A 17,894-nucleotide genomic window follows, 5' to 3' on the forward strand; every position below is an offset into this window, starting at 1 on the left:
AATTAGAGGGATGGGGGAGAAGCACCTTAAAAATTTTTTTAAAAATGTTTTTGAGCAAAGTTTGGTTTGAGTTGGCTATTAAAAATCACAAACTGCTTGAAGAACCTGCCAACTGTCTTTCCATGCTATGGGAACATCCACAAATATACCTGGATCTATCAGCTGGCAGAAAGCCAAGCTACCCAGTGACTACTAGTTATGCTAACCTCATCAGCATTTGGCTGAGATGTCTAAATGAAAAAACAAACTAGGATGCTGTAGGGTTTTTTGGCAGTTCTTCAATGATGAGTGTTCTTTCCCCTGAATCAATACTGAATCCAGTGTGTAGAGGAAGAGGGTACACTCACTATCACTTAGGTTAGACATAATGCTTAAGGCCTCTCAAGTTACTCATACAAACCTGAATGGTATATTTTAATGTCTCTAGCTATCAAGGATGACACACAACAGTAGTAGTATTACTTTTTAACCAAAAACACAAAACCTACATTCTAGGTTAACTGAGGGAGGTTTACTAACTAAAATATAAATGGTCAACAGTGCAGTCCTAAGCAGAATTATACCTTCTAAGTCCTTTAAAGTCAATGGGCTTAGAACACTACAGCTCTGTTTAAGATTGCATTGTAATTCACCAGCTACAAACAGCAAACCAATAAAATTGGAGCAGAGAACACAGTACATCCAAGGATCAGGCAGATTGGGACAGTGAGAGAAAAAAACCCCAGCAACAAGCAGGCCCAGCAATGCTGGTAGCCTTACACAGGTTGCTCAGTTTGTGTTTAGCTGCTGCTGCTGCTGGTGGTGGTGATAATGATGCTGACGCTGATGATGGGCACAGGTTAGCCCGTGAACATAGGTCTATTATTGTCATTGCTGATGGCTGGGTCTCAGATGAGTAGCCCACTGGGAGCTTTTTTGATAAATGAAGAGGTTAATCTGCCCCTGCAAAGTCTCACACAGAAGATTGCTTAATTCAGGTCCGTTTGTTAACTGCCCTTCTACAGCTAACTAGGCTGGTTTAAGAATAGTAAAGAGGCTATATTTTTGAGAAGTGCTTATGGGATGGAACTTGGGCTTATGGGGTGATTCTAAACAGCTTTAGTGATTTTGAAGATAGAACCACTAAATGGAATTACTTTAGATGAATCGGTCTGGATTAATGGATGAGAACTTCTACATGCAATCTAAGTCATCTCCAAGGAAAGTTTTCCCTATGCAAAATCTAGAGTCTATCCAATACCTCATAAACTGCTGCACAGAAAGGAAAAGAGGGGGCTGGTAAGCCACAAATACAAGTTACAAAAAATCACACTATGCCTCTTATCCTGCACAATCTGAGTGTCCTCCACAGTAGGCAACTGTTCAGAATACGTGGTGCCATATATGACAAGCGGCTTTATTTTAAACTTTTTATCAGTATATTTATTTATGTAGGCTCTGTATATATTTCCCAACATGGTCAGGACTAGAGATGGGCACAAACTGGGACAATTCCAAACCATGCAGTTCATGGTTTGTCGTGTTTCACGAACCACGAACTTTCATGAACTTACCCCAGTTCGCGAACTGGTTTGTTCGGTTCATGAAAATGTCGCTTTCAGGTCAGAAGAAGGTCTACAGAGAGCCACCCACCCACCCCGCCTAGGAAACTGATTGATTGGTGCCAGGCTGTCTGCAGTGATGGATCGAAATACGAACCAAATGAACTGGGCTAAAATTCGTCACAGTTTGTGAGAAATGAGCTCCCATGAATTTTTGGGTCATGATGAACTTTGGTTTGTATTTTGGTTTGTGCCCACTTCTAGTCAGGACCCAAGGCAGGTGGTAACAAATATTAACAATAACAAGGATGCCCACTAGAGAAATATAAGGTAACTATGTGTTCTCTTAGCCTTAGGGACATAGCCTTAGGGACATTCTAGTTCATGTTGACATGCAAAGGAGTGGGAGAGCAGATGATGCCCTGGTTGGACACTATAGCGGTGGGCATTGCAGCATGTGTGCCTTCTCGATGACAGGGAACAGTGTAATTATACAACGGCCTAGCCAGGTAATCCAGTTGAAAGCATTCTCCACGTGCAATACACGTGGACTTGTGTATTTAATTGAATGCCCATGCAAAAAGATCTATATAGGCAGTACTGCCTGGGCTGTTAGAGTAAGAATTCAGGAGCATCAGTCGAAAATTAAAAGGAAGGTGTTAGAGGCGCCTTTAACATCTCACTTTGTTCAGTGTAATAGGAATGAACGAGACCTCCATTTTGTTGTACTAGAAGTTGTTAGAGACAGGGAAGGACGTATTTCTCAAAGGTTTCTTCTCCAACAGGAGTCACGGTGGATTTTTGAATTGGGTTTGAGATCACCCACAGATTTAAATTTAGACTGAGACTTATCCTGTTTTGCATAAGTTCCAGGTGTGTGTGCACAGAAAAGGAGAGAACACTGTGAGCCCTCAGCCAAGGTGCCCACTGAGCTTGGCTCCAGGGCCTGGCAGTAGCCCTGGAACCAGATGGAGGGGCTAGAGCCCTAGCCCAGCACTCCCAGATACCTGACCAGATCAGGCACTAATAATAATGTGAGCCCTCAGCCAGGGTGCCCACTGAGCTTGGCCTTGGAGCCTGGCAGCAGCCCTGGAACCAGAGGCTGGGGCTAGACCCCTAGCCCAGCACACCCACAAGCCTGACCAGATTAGGTACTGATAATAATGTGAGCCTTCAGCCAAGGTGCCCACTGAGCTTGGCTCCAGGGCCTGGCAGCAGCCCTGGAACCAGAGGGAGGGGTAGAGACCTAGCCCAGCACTCCCAGATACCTGACCAGATCAGGCACTAATAATAATGTGAGCTCTCAGCCAAGGTGCCCACTGAGCTTGGCCCCAGGGCCTGGCAGCAGCCCTGGAACCAGAGGGGATAGCTCCCTATCCCACCCACCACACACAGAAAAAAGTCCAGCTCCAATGCACTCTCCCTCTCCCTCTCTCAAAAGGCTATCAACAGCTCTGTCCCACTCCAGTGCTTGCTGAAAGTGAAAGCCAGAACTGGGAGTGCAGTGCCCTTTTATAAGCAGAGGTCTCATGGAGAAATGCAGGAGGTCTGTGGTTGGCAGTCAGAACTGCCTAACAGGGTTTGCAGGGATGAGATTGGAGTTCCCATGGCCATAGAACACCCCCTCCTCCCTCCCTCCCCCCTGGTGTCTGCTCCCACATTACCGATTGTAACTGATTTTGCAGCTCCATGCTTGGAAGGAAGTCCTGCCCATCAAGCTAAGTTGGGCTTTGATTGGGGTGTCCGGTGTGACAGAGGGAGTGCAGACAGAGTTCAGGCACTCCCTCCCTCCGTTGCCGAGGCAATTGATTGAAGGCGCCTGAGTGTCTGGCTTCCCGAATGGCAGCCAAGCGCAATGAACAAGGTTTGCAATGACCAGCTGTTCAGCTGGAGTGGTGCCTCACGAACGGCCCGTTTGCGAGCAGCCAAGCAGCCTGTTTGTTGGTTTTTTCCGTTCGTAATGCTGTTCGTGCCCATGTCTATTCAGGACCACTTAATGCCCACTCAGAGCAGTTTACAAAATATGTTATTATTATTCCCACAACAATCACCATGTGAGGTGGATGGGGCTGAGAGAACTCTGGAAGAGCTGTGACTGACCCAAGGTCACCGAGCTGGGGAATCAAACCCGGTTCTCCAGATTAGAGTCCTGCCACTCTTAACCACTACATCAAAGTGTGTCAACAAATGTTCTCATGCAATTTTTTTTTCAGTCTAATGATTATTCAGCAAAATTGTTCAAGATGCAATGTTTTTCCTAGTTGTATTTGCAAGCATTCCTGTATTCTACCAAAAGAGAGGCACTAACAAGCTAACCAAAAGCTGAAATCAAAAAGAGTGTTTGTGCTACCTTATTAGAAAAGGGGATTTAAAGGCCCAGGTTACCTTTAAAAATCAAAGTCATCAAAACATATACATTAAATTCAGGTCATAGATGTAAAAATATAGGATACAGATATAAAAATATACTGTATTTGCATATCTTGGCAGCTCTTAAGTACCAGATCTTTATTTATTTATATATCGATACCCTGTTTTTGTTCTCAGTGAGGATCAGTCAGTCAGTCATTTATTATTACAGCAAAAGCCAGTAAAACACAACAAATCTGCGATAAACAATAAGTTATTACATCAGGGCATAACAATAAGATCAGAGCATTAGTGATGAGAGAATTGGTGAAATAAAAACAATGAAGATAAAAGAGAATTAAGAAAAAATTGCAAAAGCAATTATACCACATTTTCAGCTAAAAGGAGTCTGCATTTCCTAATGGCTAAAAAACAAATCTGGGCCATGTCCAGATCAGAAAGGATTCACCAGCAGCAACACTTAATTAAACAGAATTAGAGTATTTCCTATTTGCACCTCTCTCTTGTACTGTCAAACAGAGTTCGACACTAGAGCTTGATTCAACTGGTCAACAATTATAAGTTTGGACAACCTTCCCTCAGTGATATCACTACCCAGATATGAGCAGAGAGGGATCTGACACATGAAGCCTGTTAGGAACAAGTGTGACTCCATCACAGTTCCTGACATTTGTTATGGCCTGCCTGGTGCTTGGGCTGAGATGTTTTGTGTTGTACTGGCACACTGTTTGAAAACCATGGATCTGGAGCAGGGTGACACTACAGATTTGCATCTGAAAGGCTGACTACCAGGGTGCAAGTACAGCCTTTTTCAGATTTTAAGAGGCAAATTAGAAGCTATAGTTTCATAGCTTCCTCTCCAGAAGACATTTAAAATTCAAATGGATAAATTTATTACATTCCTCTCACTGAGCCTGCGAGCAACTTTTATAGAGTTGTCTGGGCAAGCAGGGCATTCTGGTCCATGCCACTGTTGGTATATGACTGAGCATGCTCACCAGTATGGTGTATGGCAAAGAAGCCGACACATTAAAAAAAGCTAACAGATGATGGCTGGCTATCAAATCTATCTAAACTCCAACACAGTCATCAGATTATGTCTCCCAACAACCAGTACACTAAACCTCATTAATTACAGCTGATATTTTAATTTAAGAACATCACAGCTGGCCATAATTTAGATGACACAACATTTCTGCAAACCTGTCAATGTTGAGTTAGTACTACTTTAATGAGGCATTGACTTTTTCAAGAAGACACCTGGCAAGTGGAGCGCTAATCCAGAAGCATGAGTGACAGGAACTGAATGCTATGAGATGCAGGCTACTTCCACAGTTCCTCGTGCTAATTTCAACCTAACTATGAATGGGTGGACATGCACCATGGAGGAATGTGTTCAAGAACCAACTGAGATAAGGCCATACTGTATAGGCACTGTCAAAATAAAGCCTCTACAGGTAAAAAAGGCAAACAGACCAGAGGGAAGGCTTTATTACTCTCAGGAGAAATGGCTCAATGACACATAATGCATCATTTTGTTTTGACCACAGGTCTACACTAATGGTAGGCTGACATTAGCCTTGGGGTCATGTATTACTCTTTACTTCATGGTCCCCCAATGGATTTATAATTTGTAAATCATATTCAGACTCTCTTAAGTGGTCTTGAGTATGTGAGGTTGCTTAAGAACATAAAAAAGTCTTGCTGAACCAGTCCCAGGTTCATCTCGTCCAGCATTCACTGCAAGAATTCACAGAAACTAGCTGAAGTTAAGTGGGCTACCAGCAATTGGTCAATGGGCTACCAGTCGGCTTCAGTCTACTGTCTGCTTAATCCTGATCTAGAAATTAATATAGTACTATTACAACTGCTACACATATGGAATTATTACTTTCTTATTTTCTTATTTATTTCTTCTACTACTCTGTAATCATCCAGCAAAGAGAACAGGAAGCCAGGCATCTGCTGCTGCCAGTCTCACAGTAACTGGCAAAGTCAAGTGGCAGCCTCTCCAGCTTTGGTAATGGTTTACAGATCAATCCTGGCATGCTTTTTTTTTTAACTAGCTCAACCTTGTAGGCTTGTTTTCCTGGAGCAGTTCCTGTTCTACGGCTAGAGCATGCAACTAGCCCCCTGCCCTCTGGACTATTCCTTATTTTCAATGTTCATTTGGAAATTTCTTTCATGTTAAACTATGGAATTTCCAGACAATTGTAATCCTAAAGACACTTTCCTAGGATTAAGAGCCACTGAATTACATGAGACTTATTTCTGAGTTGATCTGCTACCCAAGATTCTTGCATTTGACTCTTAATGCAACCTTTGCACAATTAAGTGCCAATAGCACTATTTTCTGCTTCCACATATTGGATGGAAAATAGCCTTGCTTCAAGGAAGAACACTATACTCCTTTTTGACGGTTTCTTTTTTTTTTTTAAGGCCATGGAAAATACATGCTTATATGCTAAAGAGAATGAACATACAGAATGGCCTATTTTCCTATGAGAGATGTATTAGCATGGGAACTATGGTCCAGATCACGCATGACAACTAATTATTGTATATTTCCTACAAACACAAAAATCATTTTTTTACAATAGCAGTTCCTCATGGCAGGAAACAGAGAAGAACATGACCAGTCCCTTTCATAGGAGGTAAAGAAATATTTTTTCCCCATGTGGGGTTATCACTAACTCCCAAATACAGATGTTTGAACTTCCAAAAAATTGCTGTAAAACCCAAGGACATAAGCAAGAAAAAATGTGATTGAGCAAAAAAATAAATAGGTATGGTTGAAGGTTCTGCTGTTATTAGGTGCAGATTTGTTACAGTTCAGTGGCTGGCACATCTACAGGAAAAACGGGTACTGTCCTTATATTATCCATAACATCTCTTTTAACTCACCAAGCTGCATATACTCCTGTTCACCAGGAGAATCAAGTCCAGACCCCAGGCTTCATCTGCCAGTTCCGATATCCAAATAATAGACCAAGCTGTCCTGATGATACAATCTTCTTTTATGTTAGCACACTGTTAGATGGAAATTGCACCAGCACATCTAGGCATATAGTGAAGGTGCTTCCTGATGAAGCGCCTTCATTATAAGAGGCTCCCCTGTGTACTGTTCTGGTAAAATTGTTATTATTTGTTAAGTACTGATGATGTGCTCTGCACTGTATGAGAAGCTAATATAGAGATAGACCCTTCCCGGGAGAGCGAGCCATCACAAAGAGAGGCGCCAAGGATGACATCTGCGTGACCCAGAGAATGGAGGTGCTCAGATCTTTTGAAATTGCTCTTCTTTGTGTATAAAGTAAATAATCTTTTGCTTCCAAGAATCAGCCTAACCTATTAACTGTCACACCACACTCTAACTCCATTAAAAGCACCAGCCTTAAACCCCTTGTCCTTGCACATGTAGTGAAGTGTGCATTCTCCCTAATAAGGCAAAACAACATCAGAGATGGCTCTGCAAGGCTGTTATATTCTTGAAGCCTATAAACAGAATTGTACCACTCACAAATAATCAAATTGGAGAGCAGACTAACCCCACATCTTAACTTGGACTCGTAGGGCCACCACACCTGTGCAAGGCACCTGCTGAATCTTGTAGCCACTGGCCATTGGTAATCCAGGTCCAGCTACCGTATTTCTCTTGGGTGATGTTCACTCATATGTGGGCCCCACAATGTTTCACTGTCTTTTGTGGCTATTGATTTATAAGTTAGAGATGTATATCCCCTCTTTCAGACTCCAAGTATCTTACAGCATTGTTCTCCTTTCCTTTTATTCTAACAACCATTCTGTGAAATAGGCTAGCCTGAGAGGCTGGATCAAGGTCACACAGGGAGGTTCCAGGGCAGAGTAAGGATTCAAGCCCAGATCTTCTGGATCCTAGTCCAGCACTTTTAAGTTATGTGTGTATGTCAGCACTAAACTAGGGAAGAGGGCAGTATTCCCTTGTAAGAGTTTCCTATGTTCAGAGCATGTACCAAAAAACCTGGTCCCAGGTGTCCCAACACAGAACCATTAATAGTCCCACCAAACAAACTGAATTAAATTTTTAACAAATTCTAAAATTTTCCATAACTATTTCAGATAAATCTACTTCTTGCAAATTAACTTCTTTATTGCATAGGAAGACTGATTGAATTCAAATGGACATATGAGTATACTGTGAAATATATAAACAACAGCCAAAAATAACAAGATATTATATCATTACTATTTTCTTTGTGCAATTAACAAATGTGAATGTACAGGATAATTCATTTAATCAACAAGAATGAGATTCCTAATTTGAAGTGAACATTCAAAACATGTTCTTTCTTTCTTTGGGGAGAACCAAGACCAAATGCAATTGAATACATTACCATTGTTTCCTTTGTTCAGCACTTAGCAGTTTTTTAACCCCAGGGAACAGTGCAGAGATGGGTCTGCAAAACTCTTGCCCTCTCCAGTCTCCCCATCATTTAGAGATATCAACCCCAAACTGGTTTTGGAGATATTTCATAGCTGCTTCCTCTGAGACGCTCAGATAACTTCTGCTCCAGTAGTGAAATGTGGTTCTAATGGAGTTGCCAGCTCCAGGTTGGGAAATTCTTGGAGATTTGGGGGACGGAGCCAGGAGAGGGTGGGGTTTGGGGAGGAGAGGGCTCAACATGTTAAAATACCAGAGACCACTCTCCGAAATAGCCATTTTCTCCAGGGAAACTGATCTCTGCGGCCTAGAAATGCATTGTAATTCCTGGCAATCTCCAGTCATCACTTGGAGGCTGGCAACCCTATGTTCTAACTAGAGATGAACTGATATGACCTTGCCATTGTTTTTAAAAATAAAGGAGAGCCCAGCTGGATCAGACCAGTGGTCCATCTAATCGAGCATTCTACAATCTGTACTAGAGAACCAGCATAAAGTTACTGGTTTCCTTATTGACAACTCTTTGTTTTCAGTGAAGCCAGTTATATGCAGTCGATACAAAATCAACAGTGAAAAATGTATAGATTTTAACAGGGCACATTCGATGTGAGGAAAGCATATCTGAAGCAAAAATAAAGACTCGGGCGTAGGGTTGCTTCTCCAGAAAAGACAAACAAAAATAAAATGAAAGAGCAGGATTTGAACCCAGTGGGAGTTTAGAGACCAACAAGATTTTCAGGGCATAAGCTTTAGCGAATCAAAGCTCCCTTATTCAGATAAAATAAATAAAAGAAGATAAAATAAAATAAAATAAAATGGAAATATTCCAATTGAATCAGACAGATTTCAGAATTCAGTCTCATCTCTAATTCTAAAATTAAAAGAGCATATCACTTTCTAATCTCATCCTGGAATTGTGCAGCTTCTGGCCTTTCTGTTGGCATGGGCCAAGCATCATTTCACACTCCAGCTATGGAAAACATTCAAACAGCTTGATGTGCAAGCCAGATGGAGTAAGTGGTTCTTCTAACCAACAAGAGATCCTAAAGGCCATTTCTAAGCATAAATAATCTCAGGCCTTCATTTTTATTTTTAAATCAAGACAAAGCATAATCATTCTAAACCCTAAAATCGTTGAAATTGCTCAGAGGCATCAAACACAGACCACTAAGCAAAAAAGTATGCAAACAGCAATAATTTATCCCTCCAAAGGTAATATGCTGGTCTCAGAGGTTTCATTATTCCAAAGTAGGCCAAAGTAACATCATGGAATGTTACTATGTTCTATGCAAAAAAAAATCTATTTATAGTCCACCTTTCTCACTAAAACTCAAGGCAGATTACAAAATTTCAATTATGTCTGCCTCCTTTGCAATCTTTATCTTATATTCTTTTTGTCTTTTAACTTTGTAGCTTGCACTTTTTCTCAATATACAAAGTAGGGTTACCACAGGTCCACTGCTAGGGGCAGGGGACCCCCCCATTCCCACTCTCTACCCCCCCCCCACTGCTTACCTGTTTGGTGGGGGATAAGGCAAGGGAATGCACGTCAGCACACTTCCATGTGCCACAGTGGCCCAATTTGGGCCCCCAATGGGCCTTCCAGCAGTGCTCCTATGCTCTGCAGTGGGCTGATTTTGGCCCCAAACAGGCCCAGTTCGGCCCACTGTGGAACACGGGGAGGGCTCTGTAGAGCTCCTACACAGTGAGCCAATTCAGGCCCCAAACAGGCCAAAATTGGCTCACTGTGGAGCACAGGAGTGCTCCCAGTGGTGGCATGATACCCTGCGCGATTATGTCACTTCCCAGAAGTGACATCATTGAGCAGCCCTGACATGGTGTTTCTGCTACAGTTGAGTGCTCTTTTGCTCCCTGGACTGCAAGCAAGGTGAGTGTCAGGTATCCCATCCCCAAACGGGAAGATAAGGGGACCTGGCAACCCTTCCACCCCCCGTGCCCACTTACATGGGAGGCGCGGGGGGCACACGCTTCCCTGAAGTGCATCCCCCTGAGCCACTCCCCACACCGAGCTGAGCCACACCGCATGCTCCGAGCCGCACCACGCTGTGCCGTGTACCCCGAGCCGAGCCATGTGCCGTGTCTCAGCTCAGGGCGCACGGTGCAGCTTGGCTCAGCTTGGGATGCGTGGCACGAGCCAAGCCGAGCTGCACACCCCAAGCCGAGCTGCACCACACACTCCGAGCTGAGCCAAGCCATGGGCCCCGAGCCGAGCCACGTGCTCCTGCACCCACAGCAGGCCCATTTTGGCAATAACCGTGCCCCACAGGGCTGATCCAGTCCTTGGTGAATGCAGGAGTGCTCCTGGCTGGCCTTTGACCCCTGCATCACGCAAGCCAGGCACATGCGTGTGCAGAGCATGCGCACGGAAAAGAAGCCCCCCTGAGCAGCAAGGTAAGTGCCAGGCTCCCAACTTTCCGCTGGGGGAGTAAAGAGACCTGACATATCCCTGGTTTGGGCTCCAGGGGACCTGGCAACCCTACTGAAGGACTACTTTATTAAAATATGGGTAGGTAATGGGGGGAGGCATCTATTGCTTTAATTCTGCTGGGATAATATAAAGAGGACAGAAATAGCTTTTGACCACTGAGAAATCTTGCTCTTTCCCCTCTGGCTTCAAACCACAAGAGATGACCAGAATGCTTTTGCTGCAAATGCAAAATCTGGTTTACAAACAATTTACAAATTCCACTGCACACAGCCCAGTTTTTTTAGATTTAACCCAAATCAATCTCAGAGGCTTTATGGCTAATAACTGGCTAACAATCCAAGCACTTTTGTGTTATCTGAAATGCAAGAATTAAAATCGAGATCTTTTGGGCTCTTGATTCTAAGTCTTATTAACAATGCCATGCTTTCAATACGTACGTTGTCAATGACCAATTTGCATCTCTAATCTACTGTTTTCCTCCCCCTTCCCATGCTTCATAGTTCCATTTCATATTCAATAGTCCTTATATCACACACTTTGCTCCATTAGAATTCCATTATTAAGATGACAACTTTATGAAGGTCTTTGCACAATACAAACAATGACTTTTCCCTGCAGCTCCAACCTAGAGAGCCCTCCATTTTACAACCGTATTTGTTCAAAGTGAGGAGGCTGAAATCCCACTCATCTGAATTGTTAGCCTATAAAAGCTACAATCCCCATTAATGACTATGAGATTTTGTTCTGTTATGGCCCCTTTCAGAAGGCTGAGCACGAAAATTCCAAGGGGAGGCTGCAAATTTTTTAGCTGTCCATCATTTACAGCAGCAGACTTCAGACTAAACTGCACAACTGGCTTCTCCACTATGTAAAAAGGGAAAAGAAGGGCTATGCCCACCATTCCAGTCTGTTTTGCAAATATCTGCCCCCAATCTCCAAGGGGAGGTTGTACTTCAATTTAAACAGAATGCACAACATTCTAGTTTTAACTATTGTAAACTCCTTATGCAATAGCTAGGTTTTGGTGCTTAAATTGCTAGAGATATTGCTTGGTCTTACCTGCTGAACATCCAGCCTGTAACTGAGGATGGGATCAACAGCATCAGGTTCTTTTTGTGTCCACTGCAAGATATAGGAGTAATTCTTGGATTGCTTCCTGGTGGGGTTAGGGGTGTCATAATAAAATTCTGGGTTGTAAGCTTTAGCTGAGAAATGAAGGGGTGGGGGAGAAGGGAGGGAAGAAATAAGGAGGAAAATTATTGGAAGGGCCATAAGAATTCTTGTCAGCAATTTTTCCAATACTTTGGTGCATAAAGGTTACAAATAGCTATCATATGGTTTAGCTGTTTGCTTGCACTGTATTCATTTGATCTATATGCTGCCTTTATCCACCATTCAACCTTTGGAGCAGATAAAGTATGCCCCTACAGAAAGCCCCAAACAGATAAACACACAATAGAGGAGGTGCCTTCAGTACGAACCTGCCAATCTGCGGGGGCGGTTTATTTAATTATTTGCAAATGTGATCTTTTTTACGTTGGGAGTACTACCAGACAGCTCAGAATTTGGATCTTGGAGCACATGTACCATATACGCACAGGTGCCCTTGAGGCTCCTTTAGTCGAGCATTTTACTAACTGCCAGCATAGGGAGGACGATTTTGTATTTACTGTTTTATTTTCTGGCCAAGAGGTTCCTGTCAATAAATTACAAAGGATACTGTTGCAACAGGAGGTCCATTGGATCCACACCCTTTCATCCTTAAAACCTAGGGGTCTCAACTAGAGATGGGCACGATCCGCATTATGAACGTAAAAAAACCACAAAAATGGCGATTGCGCAATTGTGACCTGGCGGATCGTGATCGTCCACGGCCAACGATCCAGTGGTTGGGAGAGGCCTGGATCGTGGCGTTCAGGTTCGGTTTGGGAATCCAGACACTCAGGCGCCAGCAATCTATTCCCTGGGCAATGGAGCCAGGGGAATGCCTGAGCTGTGTTTGCCCTCCTTCTGTTGCCCTGGAAACCCAAATGGAAGCCCAGCTTTCCTTGATCAGCAGGGCTTCCTTCCAACCACGGAGCAGCAAAGCAGTTACAAGCTGGGAGAAGACACCCAGGGGAGGGAAGGGGAAGGGGGTGTTCTGTAGCCATGGGCACTCTAATCTCATCCCTGCAAACCCTGATAGGCAGCTTTGACGGCCAAACACAGATGGCCAAACACAAACACAGATGCCGCCAGCATCACCCACCATTCCTGTATCGCTGGGAACAGTGGGGCGCCCCTCCGTTGTGGCCTCCACGATCCACGATCCAGGTTCGGGAACGGGAGATGTTCATTGCTGTTCGGGAATTCGGGATTGTGGTCTGCACTGAACCACGATCCTCTGGTTTGGTATTTTTTTTTGGTTCATGCCCATGTCTAGTCTCAACAATGAAATGGATCTTTTCTGTTACTTATGATATACATTCATATGGGATTCTCCTTGATTATTAGGCATGTCCCTTTAAACGGTTTATTAGGCAGCTACATTTAAATACTATGGACTTGTATCCCAGGTGCGCTTGATTGCCATTATGGACCTTTGACTTCTTGGTGCTAGTACAAGTATCTTTATTGGTGAGTGCATGCTTTGTATTTTACTTTAACTTGGGTATCAACGTAGCGTTTATGATTGTGTATTAATGCAACATGTTTTGATCAGTATTTTGATGCTCATCCGCTCCTGAGGAAGACCGTTGAAAACATCAGGAACCTCCCAGCCCTGAATGTCGGGCAGGGTGACTTTGTTTGTCTTCTGGGCACCATTTCCTTGGATTCCTGGACTGAAGGACTCCTCATTTGATTTTGGCATTGTCCTTTTTGAATTCGCTGAAGCATTGCTCTTTTCAGTCCACATGCGCTTACAGGACATATAGCACTCCGGTCCAATACTACGTCTATAATTTTTCGGTATTTTTAATTGATTACAAAGAGTGTATACTTACCTTGTTCACTTGACTCATGAGTGTATACTCACCCTGTTTATTTGACTATTTCTTTATTGTATTGACTGAATATACTGTTTGTATATACAATTGTTTATTACTAATAATAGTTTAACATTGCTGGTACTTTGCCTTCTTTTGTGGTTTCTGCCATTATTGTTTGTTCCTACAGAAAGCCCAGCAACCCTAAAACAGCAGCAGCTACAGCGCAGAAAACTAAGCCTCTCACAATGACAATGTGTTCAGACCTACAACTGAACTTGTCTTGATCTCTCTCCTACTTGAAACAGTAATGCTGAAAAGACCACTTTGTTAGTACGGTCATATTGAAAGGGTGATGACCTTGCCATGAAAACACTTGCCTCTCTTGAGGCATGCAGCTCATCTCAGGATAAAAGCTTCCTCTATAACACAATTTATCCCAAAGCAATTAAGACTCCCATCATAGAAGATTCTGACATCAACTGGGGAAATAAACATTAAGAAGGAAAAGATAAGGAGGCAACTACTGATAAGAAACACAGGTGAAATATGGTTGTTGTGGATTTTCCGGGCTGTATCACCATGGTCTTGGCATTGTAGTTCCTGATGTTTTGCCAGCAGCTGTGACTGGCATCTTCAGAGGTGTAGCACCAAAAGACAGAGATCTCTCAGTGTCAAGCTGTGGAGAAGATGTTGGAGAACACCGAAAGACAGAGATGTCTCAGTGTCAAGCTGTGGAGAAGATGTTGGAGAACATCTTCTCCACAGTTTGACACTGAGAGATCCCTGTCTTTCGGTGCTACACCTCTGAAGATGCCAGTCACAGCTGCTGGCAAAACATCAGGAACTACAATGCCAAGACCATGGCGATACAGCCCAGAAAATCCACAACAACCATCGTTCTCCAGCCATGAAAGCCTTCGACAATATACAGGTGAAATATTTTATCATTTATTTATTTATGTCACTTATAATCTGCCTTTCTCGCCGAAAATGAAGGCAGATTACATAATATAATAAATCAATATGATCAACAGCTGGGACATTCAATAAACAATACAATAAGGTAAGGATAAAAGAAATTATAAAACAAGCAGAAATCAAGCAGAAAACCGATACAGAGATGAAAAACAATGCTGAAACAAAACATAGATTGACATGACATACGCAACATAGAACAATCCAGTATGAGCACACACAGCAACAGACAATAGTATACAGGCCCTATCCATGTATTAAAGTATTTCTCTGAATCATTTCCTTATACCACAGACCTGTATAAGAAAGCCCTCCTGAATAATTCAGTTTTGCACAGTTTGCAAAAGCTAGGAGGGTGGGAGCTTGCTTTCCTGGCATTTTCAGGAAGGCCGTTCAATAAGGTTCGTGGCCACTACAGAGAGCGAGCACATTACAGGCAGCCTTTGATTTTGCCCATTTGCAGGATGTCACCTGAAGAAGACATTGTTCAGATGGGCCAAGCAGCAGAGGAGGAGCATAGGAAAAGAAGCAGTCCTTCAGATACGAGGAGCCAAAGCCATGAAGGGCTTTATATGTGATAGCCAATATCTTGAACTGACCCCAGTAACTCAATGGGCAGCCAATGCAGTGATTGCAGGATGGGAGTAGTATTCTTGTTCTGCCTAGCTCCTGATAGTAATTGAGCTGAGGTGTTCTGCACCAACTGGATCCTCTGAACTGACTTCAAAGGGAGATCTGTGTAGAGAACATTACAGTAACCAAGTCTCAATGATACCATGCCATGCATCCAGATGGCCAGACTGGCCATGCCAAGGTAGGGGGTCATCTTCTAGTCTAGACTGAGTTGAAAGAATTTTTTGCAGCTGCACTTTGTTCCTCCATCAGCAATGCTGGATCCAATGTAATGCCTTGGCTCTTAACCGAGACAGCTAGGATCAAGAGAGCATCATAGAACTGAACGGGGGTCTTCCTGGTTCTGTACTGCCCCTCTAATCACTCTACCAGCATGTCTGTCTGTTGCACAGAGCCAGGCCTAAACTCCTGTCTGTCCTTCCAGGGCCTCAGTGTGGTCTGATCCTCAACTTTCTGGTCTGGAGGCAAAACCACCCCATTGCAATGCCATCAATGTGCAGGGCACTTTACAGATCAAGACTGGCCAGTGCCTAAAGAATGAACAATCTAAAATTTGACACGAGAGACTGCAAAAGGAGAGGAGAGAGGTGGAAATAGGGAGAAATGGGTGGGGGGGTAGTCTGTTTATTTCAGTTACATGTGATTTAGCTAAGTATTATTAGGGTAGGCAGAGCTGGCTCATCACACAAGCAAACCAGGCACCTGTTTGGGCTCCACAGTTTGAAAAGAGGGCAGTGGAAATACAGGAGGCAATGAGTGTGACTTGTTATCACATCCCACACCTGCCATGGCACCATGTCCACCTTCAAGTTGAGTTCCAGTGGCCCAAGCAGCAGAGCTGGAACTTGTCTTCCTTCTAAGTCCTTGCCCCTGGCCTTGCAGGTTGGGGAAATGACAAGCATCCATTGTTCCTGACTGGCAGCTCAGCCACCCTGCAAGATGATGAGTTCCAACAGTCTCACTTTCTTCCCGGCTGCAAGTGGCATGGGATGGGGAAGTGGCAGGTGCCCATGACATGCACAGCCTGAAGCTGTGCAGTCCTTTATGACATATACAGCCTGGAGCTGCCTACTTGTGACAGTGAAAAACCTTAAGCCAGTCCTGAAGGAGGGTGGCTAAGAAGTTGTACCAAAAGTGAATTATGAGTGGGGTTGCCAATTCCAGGTTGGAGATCTGGAGGTGAAGCTTGGGAGGGACCTCAGTGGGGTATATTGCCACAGAGTCCTCCCTCCAAAGCAGCCAACTGATCTGGGGATCAGTTCTAATTCTGGGAGATCTCCAGCCCCCACCCTTGGGAGGGGGAAGGGGTGTTCTCATGCAAGTGTTTTTGGATGCAGTTCCAGGCATACTGGGAAGCAAGGGAGAAAGGGTGGAGTTCTGGAAGCAAGTGAACTTCACACTGGTGAAGCTGGAGGACCTGAGGAAGTGAAGGTCATAGGCAGGGGAGTATGAAGATATGAAAGTGGCCTCAGGGCCAAGTTACAAGTGATGAATGACACTTGAATGTAACTTGTAGCTTGGCCCAGAGAGAACTTTGAAAGTAAAGACCAGGAGTGAACCAGAAGTCAGCTGAAGCTCTAAGGAATGTGAGTGAGAGACATGAGTTAAAGAGAAAGCCAAGGCTTTGTGCCAGTCCTATAAGGTTGCAGTGTCAATGGATATGAAAAGTATTAGCAGGAGAGGAAGGCTCAGGAGGAAAGGTGAGAAGTTCAATCTGGGACATATTACATTTGAGACGTGGACAACACATCCAAGGGAAAATATCAAATGAGCAACTGGAGATGCAGGATTAGATGAAGGGAGAAAGTTCGGGGTAGAAGCTAGGCATTACAAGAACAGATGCAGCACTAAAAACCTCTCAATCTGATGAAGTCATCCAGGAACAGACAGAAAGAAGTCATCCAAGGACTGGTCCCTAGGGACCCCAACGGAGGGAGGGAACAGCACACAAGGGCAGAAGAAGAATTTCTCTCTTGTGAAAAACACTGAATGAGCTATTAGATAAGCCAGAATAGTGTAGTGGTTACAATGCTGGACTAGGATCTGGCAGACCCAGACAGAAATCCCCACTCTGCTATAAAGTTCTCTGGGTGACCTTGGACTTGTCAGAGTCTCTCAGCCTACCCTACTTTAAAGGAATTTGTGAGTATAAAAGTGGAAAGGGAGAACCATGTACATCACCTAGGGTTACCAAATTCCTGGTGCTGGAGAAAGAACCGCTCCTCATCTCCTGCTCCTGCTCTAGAGCAGCAACAGGGGAAAGGAGGGAAATGGCATTGCATGATGCCACAGTGTTACTTCCAGCTAGGAGCCTGAGAGTGATGTTGCCATGTTGTGCTATGCTCAAGGAATTTATCCAGTCTCTAGAGTACTCTAGTTCAACATGCAATGCAGTGATGTCACTTCCAGTTATGCAGCTGAAAGTGACAGTGCGGTGTCCTACAACGTTGTCTCTGCTCCTCTACTCTCTCTTCAGTTGCCAGTGCTGGGCTGGCAACCCTAACACCACATGAAACTGCTTGAAGGAAGGATTAAGT

At 43.8% G+C, this 17,894-nt stretch overlaps 1 protein-coding gene across 1 annotated transcript in view; it reads right to left on the bottom strand.

Annotated features, from left to right (window-relative positions):
- Positions 1-17,894, bottom strand: part of MDGA1 (MAM domain containing glycosylphosphatidylinositol anchor 1) — a 397,523-nt gene that overhangs the window by 130,979 nt on the left and 248,650 nt on the right. Inside the window, exon 10 of the mRNA XM_054993181.1 lies at positions 11,840-11,985. Coding sequence (XP_054849156.1) covers positions 11,840-11,985 — 146 coding nt within the window. The remainder of the gene's footprint in view (positions 1-11,839; positions 11,986-17,894) is intronic.

Source organism: Eublepharis macularius, chromosome 1, assembly GCF_028583425.1.
Source record: "Eublepharis macularius isolate TG4126 chromosome 1, MPM_Emac_v1.0, whole genome shotgun sequence".
Lineage (NCBI taxonomy): Eukaryota > Metazoa > Chordata > Lepidosauria > Squamata > Eublepharidae > Eublepharis > Eublepharis macularius.